At 38.8% G+C, this 20,363-nt stretch overlaps 1 protein-coding gene and 1 pseudogene across 1 annotated transcript; both read right to left on the reverse strand.

Moving 5' to 3' along the window:
- Window positions 1-13: 13 nt before the first annotated feature.
- Window positions 14-16,178, reverse strand: LOC129504832 (60S ribosomal protein L12-like; annotated as a pseudogene).
- A 1,407-nt stretch (window positions 16,179-17,585) lies between these two features.
- Window positions 17,586-18,551, reverse strand: LOC129504833 (olfactory receptor 688-like). Its single transcript, XM_055317714.1, has one exon. The coding sequence runs from the start codon at window positions 18,549-18,551 to the stop codon at window positions 17,586-17,588; it is 966 nt and encodes a 321-aa protein (XP_055173689.1).
- Between the last annotated feature and the right edge of the window lie 1,812 nt (window positions 18,552-20,363).

Raw genomic sequence — 20,363 nt, forward strand, 5'->3', positions numbered from 1 at the left:
CTCTGGAATATGTTCAGAAAAGAGTAACTGAGATGGCCAAAACAGTCCTAAAAGGAAGATGACAGGAGAAACAAAATTAGTTACCAGCTTCAGGTCACTCAGTGGTATTTTTGTAGGTATTTTTGGTGTAGATAAAGTAGGAGAGTATTCAGTCCTGAATATTCTGATTTCTCTGGAGGTAAAAATTAAGGATAGAATAGAGGTCTTCCAAGGAAGAACAAGAAATCAAAACAGAAATTACCATAATGGTTTTGTTTTGGATAGGGTTTAGATGTTTGCACAAAAACTCCTTTGAAAGAGGCCTTTTCCAAATTTGAGGAAATTGATGTTCATAGAAATTAAGTGATTTATTTGTGGTTACAATTTTTTAAAATTTATTTATTCATGAGAGACACACACACACACACACACAGAGAGAGAGAGAGAGAGAGAGAGAGGCAGAGACACAGGCAGGGGGAGAAGCAGGTTCCATGGAGGGAGCCCGACGTTGGACTCGATCCTGGGTCTCCAGGATCATGCCCTGGGCCAAAGGCAGTGCTAAACAGCTGAGCTACTGGGGCTGCTCCAGTTTTAAATGATAAACACACTGGAGCTAAAATCTTAGCATTCTGTATTTAGCTGTCATGCACATTTTGTTAAACTATTGCTGATGGCTTAATAAAAATGGTTATTTTAATTTTTAAATTCAATTAGCCAATATATATAGTACATCATTAGTTTCAGATGTAGTTTTCAATAATTCATCGTGTTTAGCATCCAGTGTTCACCATGTCATGTGCTCTCCATAATGCCCATCACCCAGTTACCTCACCTCCTTCCCCACTTCCCCTTCAGCAACCCTGTTTGTTTCCCAGAGTTAAGAGTCTCTCATGGTTTGTCTCCCTGTCTATTATTTTTCCCCATTCAGTGTCCTCTATTTTCCTTATGATCCTCTACACTATCTCTTATATTCTGCATATGAGTGAAACCATATAATTGTCTTTCTCCAATTGATTTATATCACATCTTCTTTTTCCATTCATCTGTCAAAGGATATCTTGGCTCCTTCCACAGTTTGGCTATTGTGGATATTGCTTCTATGAACACTGGGGTGCAGGTGCCCCTTCATTTCAATACATCTGTATCTTTGAGGTAAATACGTAGTAGTGCAATTGCTGGGTCATAGAGTACCTCTATTTTTAACCTCTCAAGGAACCTCCATGCTATTTTCCAGAGTATGGAATATATCAGCTTGCATTCCTACCGAGAGTGTAAGAGGGTTCCCCTTTCTCCCCATCCTTGCCAACATTTGTTTTTTCCCATCTTGTTAATTTTAGTCATTCTAACTGGTGTAAAGTGATATCTTATTGTGGTTTTGATTTGCATTTTCCTGATGACAAGTGATGTTGAGCATTTTTTCATATGTTTGTTGGCCATTTGTATGTCTTCTTTGGAGAAATGTCTGTTCATGTCTTCTGACCATTTCTTGACTGGATTTTTTGTTTTTTGGGTGTTGGGCTCGATAAGTTCTTTGTGGATCTTGGATACTTGCCTTTTATCTGATATGTCTTTTTTTAAATTAATTTATTTTTTATTGGTGTTCAATTTGCCAACATATAGCATAACACCCAGTGCTCAATCTGCCAACATATAGCATAACACCCAGTGCTCATCCCATCAGGTGCCCCCTCAGTGCCCATCACCCAGTCTCCCCAAACCCCCCACCCACCTCCCTTTCTACCACCCCTTGTTCGTTTCCCAGAGTTAGGAGTCTCTCGTGTTCTGTCTCCCTTTCTGATATTTCCCACTCATTTTCTCTCCTTTCCCCTATATTCCCTTTCATTATTTTTTATATTCCCCAAATGAATGAGACCATATAATGTTTGTCCTTCTCTGATTGACTTATTTCACTCGGCATGGTACCCTCTAATACCATCCACTCGAAACAAATGGTGGGTATTTGTCACTTCTAATGGCTGAGTAATATTCCATTGTATAAGTATACCACATCTTCTTTATCCATTCATCTTTCATGGACACTGAGGCTCCTTCCACAGTTTGACTATTGTGGACATTACTGCTATAAACATCGGGGTGCAGGTGTCCCGGCGTTTCACATCATCTGTATCTTTGGGGTAAATCCCCAGCAGTGCAATTGCTGGGTCATAGGGCAGATCTATTTTTAACTCTTTGAGGAGCCTCCACACAGTTTTCCAGAGTGGCTGCACCAGTTCACATTCCTACCAACAGTGCAAGAGGGTTCCCTTTCTCCACATCCTCTCCAACATTTGTTGTTTCCTGCCTTGTTAATTTCCCCCATTCTCACTGGTGTGAGGGGGTATCTCATTGGTTTTTGATTTGTATTTCCCTGATGGCCAGTGATGCGGAGCATTTTCTCATGTGCTTGTTGGCCATGTCTATGTCTTCCTCTGAGATTTCTGTTCATGTCTTTTGCCCATTTCATGATGGGATTGTTTGTTTCTTTGGTGTTGAGTTTAATAAGTTCTTTATAGATCTTGGAAACTAGCCCTTTATCTGATATGTCATTTGCAAATATCTTCTCCCATTCTGTAGGTTGTCTTTTAGTTTTCTTGACTGTTTCTTTTGCTGTGCAAAAGCTTCTTATCTTGATGAAGTCCCAATAGTTCATTTTTGCTTTTGTTTCTCTTGCCTTCCTGGATGTATCTTGCAAGAAGTTACTGTGGCCAAGTTCAAAAAGAGAAATTAAGGAGTCAATCCCATTTACAATTGCATCCAAAAGCATAAGATACTTAGGAATAAACCTAACCAAAGAGGTAAAGGATCTATACCCTAAAAACTACAGAACACTTCTGAAAGAAATTGAGGAAGACACAAAGAGATGGAAAAATATTCCATGCTCATGGATTGGCAGAATTAATATTGTGAAAATGTCAATGTACCCAGGGCAATTTACATGTTCAATGCAATCCCTATCAAAATGCCATGGACTTTCTTCAGAGAATTGGAACAAATTATCTTAAGATTTGTGTGGAATCAGAAAAGACCCCGAATAGCCAGGGGAATGTTTAAAAAGAAAACCATATCTGGGGGCATCACAATGCCAGATTTCAGGTTGTACTACAAAGCTGTGGTCATCAAGACAGTGTGGTACTGGCACAAAAACAGACACATAGATCAGTGGAACAGAATATAGAATCCAGAAGTGGACCCTGAACTTTATGGTCAACTAATATTCAATAAAGGAGGAAAGACTATCCACTGGAAGAAAGACAGTCTCTTCAATACATGGTCCTGGGAAAATTGGACATCCACATGCAGAAGAATGAAACTAGACCACTCTCTTGCACCATACACAAAGATAAACTCAAAATGGATGAAAGATCTTAATGTGAGACAAGATTCCATCAAAATCCTAGAGGAGAACACAGGCAACACCCTTTTTGAACTTGATATGTCATTTGGATATATCTTCTCCCATTCCATAGGTTGCCTTTAAGTTTTGTTGACTGTTTCCTTTGTTGTGCAGAAGCTTTTAAGCTTTTTTAAAGTTCATTTTTGCTTTTGTTTCCTTTGCCTTTGGAGTCATGTCTTGCAAGAATTTGCTGTGGCTGAGGTCGAAGACGTTGCTGCCTGTGTTCTCCTCTAGGATTTTGATGGATTTCTGTCTCACATTTAAGTCTTTCATCCACTTTGAGATTATCTTTGTGTATGGTGTAAGAGAATGGTCTGGTTTCATTTTTCTGCATGTGGATGTCCAATTTTCCCAGCACCATTTATTGAAGACTGTCCTTCTTCCATTGGATATTCTTTCCTGTTTTGTTGAAGATTAGTTGACAATAGAGTTGAGGGTCAATTTCTGGGTTCTCTAGTTTGTTTTCTTGATCTACCTGTCTGTTTTTGTGCCAGCACCACACTGTCTTGATGCTCACAGCTTTGTAATATAGCTTGAAGTCTGGCATTGTGATGCCTCCAGCTTTGGTTTTCTTTATCAACATTCCTCTGGCTATTTGGGGTCTTTTCAGGTTCCATACAAATTTTAGGATTATTTGTTCCAGCTCTGTGAAAAATGTCAATGTTATTTTGTATTGAATGTGTAGATTGCTCTGGATAGCATAGACAAAAATGGTTCTTTTAAAGTATAACCTTTTTTTCCTTTTTGATTACAAAAGTTAAATTGAAAACATATTAAAACCTATATTTTTCAATTTATTGATTTTTTTAATACTGAGATATGTAAGATAATTAAACCACTAACAATTTTCCCCCAACTTTCAGGTTTTAGAAGGCTAGAGTATTATTTTAAAAATACATAATACCATATATTTCCTTAAATGAATTTTAACATATACTAGATTTAATTACTATAATTACCATAGTTATTTTGACATTTAAATATTTAGATATTTATACTTAAGTGAAACCAATGTTCACCATATAACTTTTCCTAACAATACCTCCTCATTTATGAGGTCTTTATTGCATGACTATAGAACATTTTCAAGTTATTTTAATAGCAAGAGAAAATAGGCAGTATATCTTGAGTGAATTAGAAAATCATCTTCAATTCAGAATTTTTATTATTATTTTCATTACCTTTTTTAAAACTGTTTTTAATGGTTCGTTACAAAAAAATATAATTCGTTTATTATGAATAGATTTTGAACTACAGGAGGAAGAATATATTGTATTGTTTTATTTTTCTCCAGATAGCAAAACAGTAGTTTTAGTTTCTTTTCCCATTAGCTACTGATGCCTCCTTTTCTGTGCAGTAAGTTTTTATATGTACTAGGTCTATTTATTCTGTTCCATTTTTCTATTTGTGAATTGTGATGAGATTTCTATTGTGAGCAAAACTTCTCTAGATATAGAAGAGATTTTAATGTGGAAATGCTGGGGTTTGGAACAAACCATCATGAAAGAATTCCTGAGACATCTTTGGTGCAAAAGGTGGTTTTATTAAAGCACAGGGACAGGACCTGCAGGCAGGAAGAGCTGCATTAGGGTTATGAGGGGTGGCAGATTATATACTTAGAGGAGGTTAGGGATAGCATACGTCTCCAAATTTTAGAATCCAGGTTTCCAGGACTTTGAGGGGCTAGCTGTTGTTAGGAAAAGGTCATTTATTACTGTCTAATCAAACCTTAGTCATGAGACCCTTCAGATGTATATTTGTGGGCCATATGCTTGGAGGATGATTGCTAACACAATTGGGGGTGGGTAGAGATAAAATACGTTTCCAAAGGAATTTTTTGTAATTGTCAAATGATCTTTTATTGAAATATTTTCCTTTATAATTCTTAACAGGCATTCCACTGTACCACTATTGATGTGATCTATGATGTTACGAGGTGGTAGCCATCAACATTAAAGCCCACAGACTGGGCAGTCTCTAGGATTTCTTTAATGGTTCCAGAAAATTCTCTGGCTAAAAATCAGTGCCACATCTGTTGGGCAATATTGACAAACTCATCAACAGTGATATTTCCACAGTGCTTAATGTTTTTCCACTTCATTCTGTCTGTTGGTGATTCCTTGAGGGCTGTGATAATCAGGACAGAGGCAGAAGGCATCACTCTTATTTGGGCCTATTCTGAATGGTCAGTTTCACTGTAATCCTCAAACCCTTCTAATCCTCAGTTGCCTTGGCAATGTCATCACCAACCGTTTTTGAAGACAGACCCAGAAGGCCAATCTTAGGGCCAGGGCAGATGTGGCACCAACTTTGCCACTATTGCACTTCAGGTATATGACTTTAATCTCATTGAGGTCAAACCTAGGGTGGCATGGTGGAGGCAGATGGTGTCTGATAAACTTGGATTTGAGAGGACCAAAGACAATTGTACCTTCACCTTCTCCAAGCCAAAAGACACAAGTCCAAGGGAATTTTAATATGTAATAGTAGACTTAAAGGATCCTGGTTGTTGGGATGATGTTAAGCTAAGATTCTTTTTTGCCTGTAGCAAAGTGTTAACATCAAGGTGGTTATTTCCTAGATGATCACTCTACCTCAAGGACTTGTCAACAAGCTATAAGTTGTAAGGAAATTTAAATTTTTTTTTTTTTTTTTTGCTTTTGCTCCCCACATCAATCTGACATATAGATTTCTTTTCCACTTAATATTTTACATTGAAAATTTAAAACTCTTATGTTTAGACTACCAGCAGCACCTTAAATTCTTTTGTTGATTTCAAGAATGTCCAAATTTAATTTGGATCCTATGAAATATGAAAACTAATTTATAAAAATTAACACATTCCATAACTTGGAGAGAGAGAGAGAGAGAGAGAGAAAGTGAGCAGCAAGACGGGCAGAGGGAGAGGGAGAGAATCTCAAGCACAGTCCGCGCTGACCATGAACTCCACATGGGGCTTAATCTGAAGTGAGATCATGACCTGAGCTGAAATCAAGAGTCAGACTCTCAACTGACTGAGCCACCTAGTTGCCCCTCTAGAGTTTATTTTCAAATTAACTGTTGCTAGTACATAGGAAACTTGTCAAGTTTTGCTTAGTGATTAACTTCACTATTTTATTGTCCACCATAAATACTTTCTAGTTCAGTTTTTTTCTCTTTGATTTTCTAGTAAGACCTCATTAGTGGTATAAAAATGATAACTTGGAGCTCTCCTTTCCAAATATAGCTCTCATTTATATTTTTTGCTTTGTTTTAATCAGAACAACATAAAACAATAGTGATAGCAGCCAATCTCATTTTCCCCCTTTGGCTGATTTAATAAAATATTTTACATTGATAGTGGTGTTGGCTTTTTTCTTGTACAAATAAAACCAGTTAAGTATGCATTTTATATACTGCAAAATTTCCACGTCATTGAAGATTTGAGACTCATGATTCATAAAATCCTTTTATTTTGAGAATCTTTGCTTTATAATTTATTATTCAAAAATTATTTAGCTTGGTCATTTACTCACCAAAGTTTTACTAAATGCCCCCTGTGTGCCTGATACTATGGCAGCCAAGGGGTTTTCTTTGCACATTCTCCTGGCTCAAGAGCCCCACTGTCTGCAATATGGCCACATCAGAGCTCAGCAGTAACTCTTTGCCCTCATCCCCACATACAGTTCTTAACCCCTGCCCCGGTGAAGAGACTGATGGAAGGTAAGGAAAGGCAAGTTGAGAAATCCAAGGACAGTGAGCCAGATTCATAGACAGGGACAAAATCCTCAGAAGGGAACTACCTCCATTGAGTCCCATCCCAGTGTCTGTGATAGTGGCTGATTTACTTACTCCTGCAGGAGATTCCATGAAGATGCCCCTAGGCTGGTTCTGAACTTCTGGGCTGCTTCCCCTCTCCTGGCTGTTGCTGCCTATGCTAGGCCTTTTGTTGCTCAGAGCAGATGTGCCCCTCTCCTACCACTCCTGGGGGTTTGGATGTAAATCACAGCTTTGAAATCACCTGGTCTTTCTGTGACTGCCCCCTTCCCCCTGCCCAATGCCTGCAACATAGCACTCCTCAGTGTCACCCAACTGCTCCTGGGGCAGGTTGTCTCACTCCAGCAGGAAGGGCCCTAAGTGGATGCCTGCCTCAGCCACTCTGAGAACAAACCTAGGCCCAGGGCATGGGCCCAGCAGATGGACAGCTCTGCCAGGCTAAATTGTTAGAAGAAAGTGTGTTTGCCTTTCTTGTGTCTAGGCTTGGTTTCCTCTCCACTGACTCTAGCAAATAGTCCACTCTGTTGTAATGGGACAGAGGAGGTCTTCAGAATCACTGGGCTATGCAAAGCCCCATGAGAAATCACAGAATTTATGGAAAAATGGAATTAGGAGCATAGTACTCAAAACATTTGTGGGATGCCTGGGTGGTTCAGTTAGTTGAGTGTCTGACGGATTTTGGCTCGGGTCATGATTTCCTAGGTCATGAAATAGAGCCTCACCTTGGGCTCCATGCTCAGTGGCGAGTCTGCTTGAGAATCTCTCTCTTTTTTCCTGCTGCCCCTCTCCTATCCATACTCTCTCAAAATAAGTGAATAAATCTTAAAAAAAATTATCAGTGACACATAAAAAAAGAAAACTAGGACAAAACTTAGCAGAGTTTGACACATGCTAAAAGGTTAAAGAAATACAAATACTGCAATGAATACAACACTTTGAAAAGGACGTGAGGTTTGCTTATGGAAGTAGGAGGAAGGGTTACAGCTTGTGAGCTATGGTGAAGTGATAAAAAGCTTTGTCTAAACTCAAAGTTGTGAAATGAGGGAAGGTAGCTGATAGGTGTTAGGAGTGTGTGTGTGTGTGTGTGTGTGTGTCTATCTTAGGACACTTATTCTCAGCTTGATGCAGTTTTCTGTTTGGATTTCACAAAGGCAAAGGTGAAATTCAGTTATCTTCAAATTGTTTCATAGCTTATCACTGGTGTCAGAGCATGTTTGTATATTCAAACCAAGTGATACAGCAGCAAGGACTGTATCCCTTTTTCCTGTGTCAATTGTCTTCTACTTTCCTGAATCTTTCAACTCATTAGTTGAAGATTCCAAAGACTGAAAACTTTAAAAAAAATCTGTATTGCACACACTTATGCCTAAGTCTTTCCATGGCACTTCCCAGTCATACCTGCATCACCAGGGTCTTTCTTTCACTGACTCAGCCTCTTGTAAGAATCATCTTTGTATATTGCTCTCACTTCCTCACCTTTATAATCTATGACCATAAAAATCTGTCCTATTGGTATATTGAAACTGCATTTGCTAATGACTTCCATATTGCCTAATTGAATGAGCATTGCAGTAGATAGAGTACTAATAGGGAACAGATGGCTCACTCAAATTAGAATAATTTAAAAAACTTTTTAATTGAAGTATAATTGACATATAACATTATATTACTTTCAGGTGTACAGCATAATGATTCAGCATGTGTATATATTGGGAAATGATCTCCAACATAAATCTAGTTACCATCCATCACTATATATAGTTACAGACTTTTTTTTCTTGTGAGGACGACTTTCAAAAATTATTCTCTCTTAGGAACTTTCAAATATGCAGTACAGTATTATTAACTATAGTTACCATGCTGTCCATCACATTCCCAGGACTGACTTATTTTATACCTGCAAGTTTGTAATTTTGACTCCCTTCTCACATTTTGCCACCCCATCCCTGCCTCTGGTAACCACTTCCTCTGCCTGTTAACTGTATCAGTAAACTATTTTCTTTTTTTCTTTCTATGTATAAGTGCGATCACACAATATTTGTCTTCTCTATCTACTTAATTTCACTCAGCATAATGCCCTCAATGTCCATCATGTTGTAAATTGCAAGATTTCAGGGTTTTTTTGGCTGAATAGTATCTCTCTCTCTCTCTCTCTCTCTCTCTCTCTCTCTCTCTGTGTGTGTGTGTATGTTGTATCTTCTTTATCCATTCATCCATTGATGGACATTTAACTTGTTTCTATATCCTTGCTATTGCAAATAATGCTGAGATGAACATGTTGGTGCATACATGTTTTTGAAATAGTGTTTTCATTTTCTTTGGGTAAATACCAAGAAATGGAATTGATGAATTATATAGTAGTTCTATTTTTAATTTTTTGAGGAACCTCCATACTGTTTTCAATAGTGGCCGTACCAATTTACATTCCCACCAGCAGTGCACAAGTGTTTCTCTTTCTCCACATTCTTGCCAATGCTAATGATTTCTCAAATTAAAACAATTTGAATATGATAATTCAAATTAATTGGATTGGAATAATTTGAGAAGGCTTTACTTACAAAGAAACTAGTATAAGGATGTCACTAGTAGGATCCTAAGTGGTAGTGTAGTTACCTAGGGCTAGTAACAGTGCTTGTGATCATCCCTAGATGTGAAGGCATGGGTCCTTAGAATCCTGAAGTAGAGAGTTGGCACAGAGAAATTTACCTTGAGAGGAGTTTTTCTGATTCTTAATTTCCTCTCTCTTTAGGTGTGAGTTTTGCTTATTGACTTTATTTCATGTTGATTTTGCTCAAATATCTGGTTGTATTTAGTGTTCAATAAAATTGCACTGAATATGATGAGCAAGTGGAAATTGATACTATTCTTATACTATTGCCAACAATGGGGAAGAGAGCACAGATCAAATCTGAATACCCAGTTCTGTTAATAAAAAGATAGGGTTGAGCTGGGGTAATGTGTCAGGTGGAATGAGTTTAAGCCCTGGAATGAGCACTTGGAAATGTACTGGAGGACTTCAGTGGGAGGTTGATCAATGGGATGTGTCAAGTACATTGAATTATTCCTGAGGTTGCCAATGATTTTGCCTGTAATTAGGCCATCTGTGTTTGCTAATTGGCACCATTAGAAATTAGGCTGGTACCCTCTACAGGGACTGGGAGATGGGGTGCTATCTCTTTCAATGTTTACATCTCAGGAGATAGTTCACATGTTCTTGAGAAAGACATTTCCTAGGTTGCAAAATTGGCAAGAGGTTAGGAGTAGACATGTACACTGCAAAGGGGCAAAGAAAGAATTTACAAGTTTTCTGAAGCAAATGCGCTAAGAAAGGGGAGACAAGGGGCTTACATTCAGGAAGAAACCTTTGTCAAGTTTGTACCAAGCCATTTTTGATTCTGGTTGGTTGGTTTTCTTTCTAGTAGGCAATCTGGGGATGTTGCTGTCTTTGTTTCATGGAACCTGTTTTAAGAGAGATATGAGGTTTGCTAATATCTTGATTTATTCTTCAGGTTATCCCCATGCTTCATGGGGTATGGCCTTTATAACCATGTGGGTCACTGCTATGTTTTATGACCCAATGTCTAATGTTCTGGAACATCCACCACTGTTTCTTGAATTTTGGTCTATTTCTTGGATCAGGAGTGTATGTGCAGCAGGAGAGACTTATCTGGCTACTTCTACTGTGCTACTCATTTATCACTGGGTTGATTTTCTCAAGGTCCCCTGCTCTTCTTAGTCAGACATTTCTCAGTCTGAATCTACCATGCACTGTTTGGGCTTTCATTTTTCGACAATTCCATCACAATTGCCTTTCATCTTTGGAGTTTTCCTATTTGTGTGTGTGTGTGTGTGTGTGTCTTTCATCAGTAGCTCTCCATTTGTTTTGTGTTATTAGTTGATGTTATTCATTGATATGTTATTGCATATTCTTAGTGATTGCTAGGTTTTATAGTGGGAGTAGGAACCTGTGGTGTGTTGAGTTTGTCATGTTGATTCAGAGATCTCTAGAACTTATTCACTCTTTGGAAGTTTTGAAACTTTTTTTGTGGTCCAATGTTTTATCAATTTTTGAAAATATTGCATGAAAGAATGTAATGTATATTATGTTTTTACTGGGAGTTAGTTTACCCAGTACCCATTCAAACCTACCTTTGCATAACTTTCCACTATCATAGAGGCTGGAAATCTAAAAGACTTGATTTTTGAGTCTTTCTTGGAACTAGAAATGAACATCAATCTCATTTCTGATCAATCAGATGTGAGTAAAAGTCTATTGAGACTTCCTTTTAAATTTCTTTCTTCTTTTCTGAAATATGGAGTTGAATGTGGAGTATAGTAGCATAGTTTAGAATGTCAGAGCAGAAAGTAGAAAGAGGCTGGTCACTTGATGGCACAGTAGAACCATCTTAATACCTCCAAACTGCCTAATTCCTTGTGTGTATGTGTTTGCATGCATGTGCACATATGTGTCATGAGATAAACTCTCTTTTTGCCTACCCACTATACTCTGCTGTCCATTATATACAGTTAAACACAATCCTAATTGACAGCTTTTGTACTAAGAGTAAGGATGCATGTTTTCCATTTCTGATGTTTTGTGCCATTGTGCTGGCTGGCTAGTCCATGGTCATGACTCCTGCTCTCTGTTTACTTTTTACTCACTCTCCACAGTATGCACTGTCTTAATCTGAGCAGTTAATGTGAAAAAGAAAAAAAAATCTTATTTGTAATAAGAAATTGTTAACAGTTAGTAATTGAAAGAGCATACTGAGGAAGAAAGTATACAAATCTATAATGTGGGCATCAAAAATACATGTTTTGGTGGTTAAAAAAATTTTTTTTCCCCTTTTCCTACTTAAAGCCAATACAGGCTTTTGGAAAGAAGTCACTATGTGCTTAAGAAGTGAGGACTTGGGATCCCTGGGTGGCGCAGCGGTTTGGCGCCTGCCTTTGGCCCAGAGCATGATCCTGGAGACCCGGGATCAAATCCCACGTCAGGCTCCCGGTGCATGGAGCCTGCTTCTCCCTCTGCCTGTGTCTCTGCCTCTCTCTCTCTTTCTCTCTCTCTCTGTGTGACTGTCATAAATAAATTTAAAGAAATTAAAAAAAAAGAAGTGAGGACTTATGCTTTACCTACTTGAGGGTGGTGTAGCTACATAGTTTATTTGGAAATTTTCTGCATAAGAGACTTGCTTATTCTTCCCTATATACTTAATTATTAGATCATTTATTTATATGAGTATGGACTCAGGGATACTTATTTTGTGCCTCAGTTATAACTAATATGAGAGCTTCTGACATGTAAAGATCTTTGAACCATCACACCTGTCCTTAAAATGAAAAAGGCTGAAAAAAAGGAAATCAATGACTTTTCATAGACCCATCAAAGAAGTGACATTACAGGGCAACTGCCACCCCCAAATTTGAAGAGACAGGTGAATACAAAGAATCTGGCTAGTTGAAGCCCAAAGTGCTGAAGACATAGACTGGTAGGTACTTCAAAGGTAACTTTGACATATCCTGGAGTATGAGTGTGGTCTAAAGCATGATTATGGGGGTTGCAGTCTTGCGGGGGTGGGGGCACACTTTATATCCAGCAATGCTGGCAGATTCTCACAATAAAGATCCAAGAGTGGTTCCCTGGCTCTGGCAGGGGGAAGGGAAAAATTAACATTGTAAAATAATCCCAGAGTATTCCCCATGATAAAGGTCTCATCCCCAGGAGAAGAGATATTATTAGAGCCATATCCTACCTAGAGGAAAGGTATTCCTCTAGCTCCAGGAAGTCAGTTAGCCTTGTGACCTTGGTTCTCTGATGGATCTGGGAAAAGTGGTTGGTTTTCCAGCTTTTTCTTGATGTAAGAATGGGAGTGACACTTCTAAACTTTTTTTTTTATAAATTGGAGCTGAAAGGAAGTCTCACACAATTTTTACTAACTCGTTAGTTTTCCAATCTCCCTATACCCATTTAAAGATGTTTTGTCCATCATTTCTACTTGTTCTCACAATGAGTCTTTGTCTGAATTGTCCTATCAGCCATTAGTGGAAGTGGAAATCCAATCTTTCGGAAGGCCAGAATAGAAGAAATTCTATTGGGACTTATTTTTATCTCCTTGAAATGTCAAAGGATCTCAGGGACTTAGTCCAAACACTATGCAGAAAGAGTAACAGGCAATTTTACCCATCTACTAGTGCACCACTATTTATCAGCAGTCAGTGCTCCTGTTGATATATGGGATTGTTGTGGGGAAGTCAACTGCAAAGGTCAAGAAAAAATTCTTTAAGACTTTGTATGGTGCAAATAAATAAGTTTATCTGAGTAGTATGGGGACAAGTCCTTTGGGCAGAAGAGCTGCACTTTTTGCTGTATGAAGCTGGTAGTTATATGCTTAGCTCAAGAGGGAGGGAACATGTAAGGTATATTAGATTACAAATGTTTCTTTGAATTTCTACGTGTAAAACTACTTCCACAAGATTTTTCTGGTGCTTATCACTCAGTTGGTTATTACTATCAGTTAATATATAGGCAGTCGTGAGACCCATTAAGAATGCAGCAAATAGCACGTATTTAATCCCTATTAGGACTATCCAGACTTTCAGTCTAAAGGTGAACATTTTTCTACTTCCACCTCTCATCAAGATTGTGGTGTCTAAATGGGGTGATTATCCCTATTGAAAGGGGGCCCCCAAATGTCAGGTGACAAAACTGGGAGGAAGCCTGTGGCATGGTGGTTAAAAAATTCACCTGAGGCTGTTCAAAGTAGATCAAAGTTTACTGAATACATTGCAAGGGAGCAATGGACAAGACAGCAGAAAAAGAGCTGTTTGCAAGGAGGCAGTGGATGGGAGCTGTTTTTGAAGGGGTTATATGGGGGGGGGGAAGAGTAGAGAAAAAGTAAAGAGGAAGACAAACCATGAGAGACTCCTAACTCTGGGAAACAAACAAAGGGTTGCTGAAGGGGAGGTGGGTGGGGGGAAAGGGTAACTGGGTGATGGGCATTAAGGAGGGCACATGATGAGATGAGCACTGGGTGTTATACTATATGTTGAATTGAATTGAATTCAAATAAATTGAATTTAAATAAAAAAAAATAAAACAGAAAATAAAAATCAAAACATAAATAAAGGGGTTAGATGAGGAGGTATGGTGACATAAGGAATTCTCCCCTTTTAGGTAACTGTGCTTGGTTGTAAATAGCCCATTGGTCAGTTAAGGGTCTATGGGTATTTTGAGGTGGGTCACCTGATGGGCCTGTGTGCATTCAGGCAGGTGGTCACTGTAGCCCTTTCTGCATTCCATAGCTCAACACTGCCTAAGAGCGGCCTCTACAAAGATCACTGGTTTTTTTTTTTTTAAGATTTATTTGAGAAATTGAGCACCAGAGAGAGAGAGAGAGAGAGAGAGAGAGAGAGAGAGAAAGATAGAGTGTGCATGCACAGAGGTAGAGGGAGAAGTAGACTCCCTGCTGAACAGAGCCTGATCCAGGGCTCCATCCCATGACCTGAACTCAAGGCAGAGGCTTAACTGACTGAGCCACCCAGGCACCCCAAAGATCACTGTTAAAAACGGGTAAAAGCACATGGTCCAATTCTGTCTTGTTTATGGATATAGTAAAGACCCTGCTATCTAATTCACTTTTTTAAAAGAAAGATAATTCCTTGAGTTTTTTCTTTTTAGATTTTTTATTTGAGAGGGAGGGAGAGAGAGAGAGAGAGAGAGAGAGAGAGAGAGAGAATGAGCTGGGGGAGAGGCAGACGGGGAGAGAAAGGCAGACTCCCTGCTGAGCAGAGAACCATGTGGGGGGTGGGTGGGGAGGTGGGAGGGTGGTTGGGGGTTGGCTAGCTGGGGCTGGCAGAGTTGGGGGTTGGGGGGATGGCAGGGGTTGGGGTTGGGGGCTAGATCCCAGGACCCTGGGACCATGACCCCAGCCAAAGGCAGACACTTTGCTGATGGAGCCACCCAGGTGCCCCAGTTCCTTGAGTTTTAATGGCTTAAGTTTCTCAGTCTTGGGCTCTGTGACTTTGTGATTAGTAATATATTTTCCTATGTATTTGACCTTCAACCTTAGTTCCTGGCTCTTAGCTCCTAAAACCCTTGGAATTTCCTGTGATAAGGTAGATAAAGCCCTCTTTTTTATGTTAATTAGGCAATTTTGGGAAAGCTCTTCTGTAATTTAAGGGTGGGGGCTGTTTCCCTGGAGAAGGAACCTTGTGATTAGAGGGTTGGAACTTTCAGCCCTTGCTCCCCTACTTCTGGGGAGGGAAGAGTGCCTAGAGGCTGAGTCAGCAAATGGCCAATGACTTAGTCAAACATGACAATATAATGAAATCCCCATAAAAAAGGACTGGATTCAGATCTCTTCTCTCAGTTGATGAACAGATAGAGATGTGGGGATGTTGTACCTGGAGAGGGCATGGAAGCTCTGTGCCCTTAATGATGTGAAATGTTGAGTTTCAGGAATGAAAGATCAAGAATAAATTATTGAGAGGTCTTTGGTGCAAAAAGGGTAGTTTTATTAAAGCACAAGGACAGGACCTGTGGGCAGAAAGAGCTGCATTGGAGTTGTGAGGAGTGGCTGATTATATACTTTTGAGTTGGACCAGGTTTGGGGATAGCATAAGGAATTTGGAAGTAAGGTTTCCAGGACCCTGAGGAGCTAGTTATTGTTAGGAAAAGATCATTTACTACTCTCTAATAAAATTTAGTCATGAACTCCTTCAGATGTATATCAGTGGGTCATATGCTTGGAGGATGATTGCTAACATACATCTTGGTGGGTAGAGATAAAGGAAGTTTCCAAAGGGATTTTTGTGTGTTAAATAAGACTTACAGGATTCTGGAAGTCTGGCTAATGCCAAGTTAAGGTTGCCTTTTACTTCTAGACAAGTGTTAATATGGAGGCAGCTAAGTTCCTGGAGTAAGGTCACCCTGCCTGTCCCAAGTACTTGCCAATGGGTTGTAAGTTATAAGGATGTTTAATTTTTTTATTCTTTTGCCTTTGTTCTCCATATCACTTAATGCATACCTTGCCCTCTGCATCTCATCCATCTGGCTGTTCCTGACATATCTTTTTATAATAAACTGATAATCTAGTAAGTAAAATGTTTCTCTGAGTTCTGTGAGCTGCTCTAGCAAATTAGTGGAACCAGAGAAAGAAGTGCTGGCACTGAAGCAGGGGATGGAGGGCAGTCTTGTAGGACTAAACCCTTAACCTGTGGAATCTGACACTGTTTCCCAGTAGATCCTGTTAGAATTGAGTTGAATTCTCAGACATGCTGCTGGGTGAAAGTCTGCCATTATGCCATGTAATTAGGTCAGGGGAATTTCCTAAACTTAGTCATATGTCACTTTGGAGCCCAAAACCCACCCTTGCTGGTCTATATTCTGACATTAAAATAACTAAAAAATAGTTTTACCAAGTTATTTTTCTTTTCTCTGTCCAGAAACTTGTATCATTTCCCTTATGGGGAAAGTTCTACTTTAGAGAACTTTGCTGACCTTTATACTGCCACTAAATTGCAGCATTGGGAGGGTGGGTGGGATAGTCTTCTTAGTGCTTAATCAAATGAACTCAAGCATTGTCAAAGAGTTTATGAAGTGGCAAAATGATTCCTGTCAAATTCTTGACTTATATAGAATTAGTGGGGTTCTCTAGGAACCTCGGACTATGTCATTTCGACAGCTCTTTGTCCTTTCGGATTATAAAAAAACAAGTTGAGAGCCTTGTTTAGAGCTTGCACGGCCTCTGTGCCAGGGGGTGCTGTGCACTCTAGGCATCCCTCACCAGGGAATTTTTTTTAGTAGATGTGGGGACAGGGTGAGCTGGCTGTGCCCATCTTGAAGTCACTGAGTGAAATTTCTGTTTTTTATTCTCTGAGAAGATGAGTTTGTATGTTCTGCGAAAAAACACATGAAGATGAAAAAAAAAAGAGAGCATTTAAAATGTTCTGTATTTTCTATCAGACAGGAAAATTGCTGCCAACTTTTAAATGGAATATTCTTTTATTAATTGGGAAGTGATAATATAATTTCATTTAGTTTAGATATCATTCCTTTATTTTTGGTCATCTTAATTCCTGTTTTAAATGTTAGTAGCAAGGTTGAATAGAGAGAAAGTGTTAAGAACAGGGACTCTGGAGCCTGTTTAAATCTCACTCTGCAATTTCCTTCCCATTTGACCTTGGGCAAGTTTCTCAACTTTCTTGCCTCATCTGCAAAATATATAAATAGCAATTGTACTTGCTTCATAGCGTTGTTATGCAATTATGTGAGTTAATATTTGTGAAATGTTTACAGTACCTGGCATATAGTATATGCTGTATAAAACAAGTAAAGTAATTTCAATTGATGTTCCTAGCAATTGGGAGACGTGGAATTTTAACTCAGGGCTGTTGCCCTCCAAAGCCTGTGGTCTTTCTGTAATACCAGTTATAAAAACCAGCCATTTAAGCTGGCTCACTTCCTGGACACATTGTCACCCAAACCAAGCACCCTCTGGAAGCCCACTCTCAGCTCCTGGGTCCGGAGGGCATAAACCATGGGGTTAAAGGCTGGGGGCATGATACTGTGCAGCACATTGAAGAGAGCAGGGATAAGGGGGACCTTTCTTCCTGCCAGCTGGGTGACAGACACCACAATAACAGCCGTGTAGAAAAAGAGAATGAGGATGAGATGGGAGCTACAGGTACTCAGGGCCTTTGATGTTGCTTTAGCAGAGTTCAGCCTCAGCACTGAGCGAATAATCAAAGCATAGGAAGCAAAGACCAGACCCATGTCACCCCCAACCATAACCCATGCCAAGGCCAACTGGTAAAATCTGTTAATAGTGATGTCATCACAGGCCAGACTAGTGACCCCCAAATTAGAGCATAGACAGTGGTCAATTTCGTTCCTGGAGCAATAGTGTCTCTGGGCAGCCAATACAGGCACTGGGAGGGTCAACAGGCCATTCCTGAGCACCATGGACAGTGTGACTTTGATCACAAAAGCCTCAGTGAGTATGGAGGGGTACCGAAGGGGGTAGGAAATGGCTACATATCTATCGAGAGCCATGCAGAGGAAGATGCCTGACTCCATGCCCATAAAAGAGTGGATGGCATAGATCTGAGCAAAGCACTCAGGGAGGCTGATGGCCTTGGCATCAAACCAGAGAATGGCCAGGATCTTGGGTATGATAGTGGTAGCCAGGCCAATGTCCACTATAGCCAAGACACCAAGGAACCAATACATGGGCTGGTGCAGGGAAGGCTCAAGTTGGATGGTGATTAAGATGAGGATGTTAGCACAAAGAGCTAAGATGTAGAGCAGAGCCAGGGGCAGAGAGAGCCAGTGCTGCCACTCATGAATGCCTGGGAGCCCCAGGAGGATGAACTCAGGTACTTGAAGCCTGGAGCTATTGGTTATACCCAGGGTGATACCCATATCATCATACTCAGGGATGTCTTCTTCTCGGATCTACCTGTGAATTAAAGAGAAATAAGAATAGGCTGTGGTAAGCTCAGAAGAGGCTCAAAATTTGTGTAGAGGTAGAAAATTCATCAATAATAACTCAATAAGTCCTTTTAAACATAATGTATCCTCAACTCATTTGGACTGCTGAAAAAAGTTTGGATAAGACCAATAATAGAAGAGCCAAAATAGATTCTAAGATAAAGATTTTAGCAGAATAAAAGTGAAGATTTACTGGCTTTGTTTTCTGTAAATTCTGGGTAGATTGGTTGTGTGTGGGGGGCAGGTAGGGGATTGGAGGGGATACAGATACAAAGCAGAAGATTTGTACATTATAAAGAACTCAAAGTTAAGAGGGCAGAGGTGTTTTCTCCATTGTTGGAATCTTCTGGAGGAGACCAAGCAGCCACAGGAAGAACCCTGATCACATTTTCTTTTAAACAGTGCCGGTAGTTGACGAATGATTTCTGGCAAAATTCATGTCATTTAATCTTCATCCACCAGGAGTTATTTACATATAAGGATACAGAGGTTGAAAGATTTGTCTACATAAGAATTATATATTGAAAACACTAATAAGTGAGAAAGATTCAGCAAAATTTTAATTTCTGGCATCAAATCATAGCTAAAAGGTCAGTACTCTGTAGGAATATAATTTGTTTCCTCTTCTAGTTATGAAAGTAATGTTAAAGACATACATAAAACTATATTTTAAAATAATTAATTTTATTAATAGAAGATATAAGGAGAGAAATTACCATCAGACTTCCCACCTCTTCCAGAGTTTTTCTGTGGTGTAGATTTAAAGCAATAGGCATTTATCACACACATTTATACAGTTTAAGTATTTTAACAATGTCTCATTTTTGGTCCTTTAAATACTTGGTTCTCCTCATTCTCACCTTCTCAATTTTGTTCACTCACTCTTGAATTGTTACATACTATTTTCAATAGTTTGTATCAAAAAGTGTGCAGGCATTGTAGTTTTGGAAACTTTCAGTACTTGAAGAATTCTTTTTTCTTTAACTTTTATTTGTGAATAATACCTTCCCTTGTCAAATATTTAGATATAAATATTTAATTTCTACTTTTGCTTCATTTGATGGCATTAAATGTAAGATAAAGGCTCCATTCCTCACCGCCTCTGTGAAGAATGAATGACCATGCCATTTATAATAAACATGAAATACTCATGAAATTGAAAAATAAAAATAAATAAAACAGTAGTACTTGTAGAAAACAAAAGATTTAGAAAAGTAACCATAAGTCAAAATTCCAGCAAATCAAGGTAACGACTTTTAATATTTTGGAATATTTAATTTTCAGCATTTTTCTTGCTGAAAGAAAATCTTACAAAGTGAATGTAAGTGAATTCTTCATCCTGTGCTTTTTCTTAGCATAGTACAAATAAATTTCTTGATTCATTGGGAAATTTTATAAACATTTTTTTCAATGGCCACTAGATGATACCATAACATTTTCCCCAGTTTTTGTTTGGTTTTACATCCTGCTTACATATTTAAAATACATATATATGGACATATGGATATTGTACCTTACACAATTTTAAATGTTTTTTTTTCTTAATAGAACTTAAATAGAACTCTTTAAGAATTTATGGGTAGTCTCCATGGGAATCTGTGAATTTCTTAAATTTATATGGAAAAACTTTGTCTATATTTACATTATCCTGGGGATAGGAACTGTTTAGCTTTCATCAAATTCTCAAAACATTCCATGATTCAACCAAAAAACAGTTACAGAAGACCATTATTTACTCAAAAT

Source organism: Nyctereutes procyonoides, unplaced genomic scaffold (assembly GCF_905146905.1).
Source record: "Nyctereutes procyonoides isolate TBG_1078 unplaced genomic scaffold, NYPRO_anot_genome, whole genome shotgun sequence".
NCBI classification, from domain to species: Eukaryota; Metazoa; Chordata; class Mammalia; order Carnivora; family Canidae; genus Nyctereutes; species Nyctereutes procyonoides.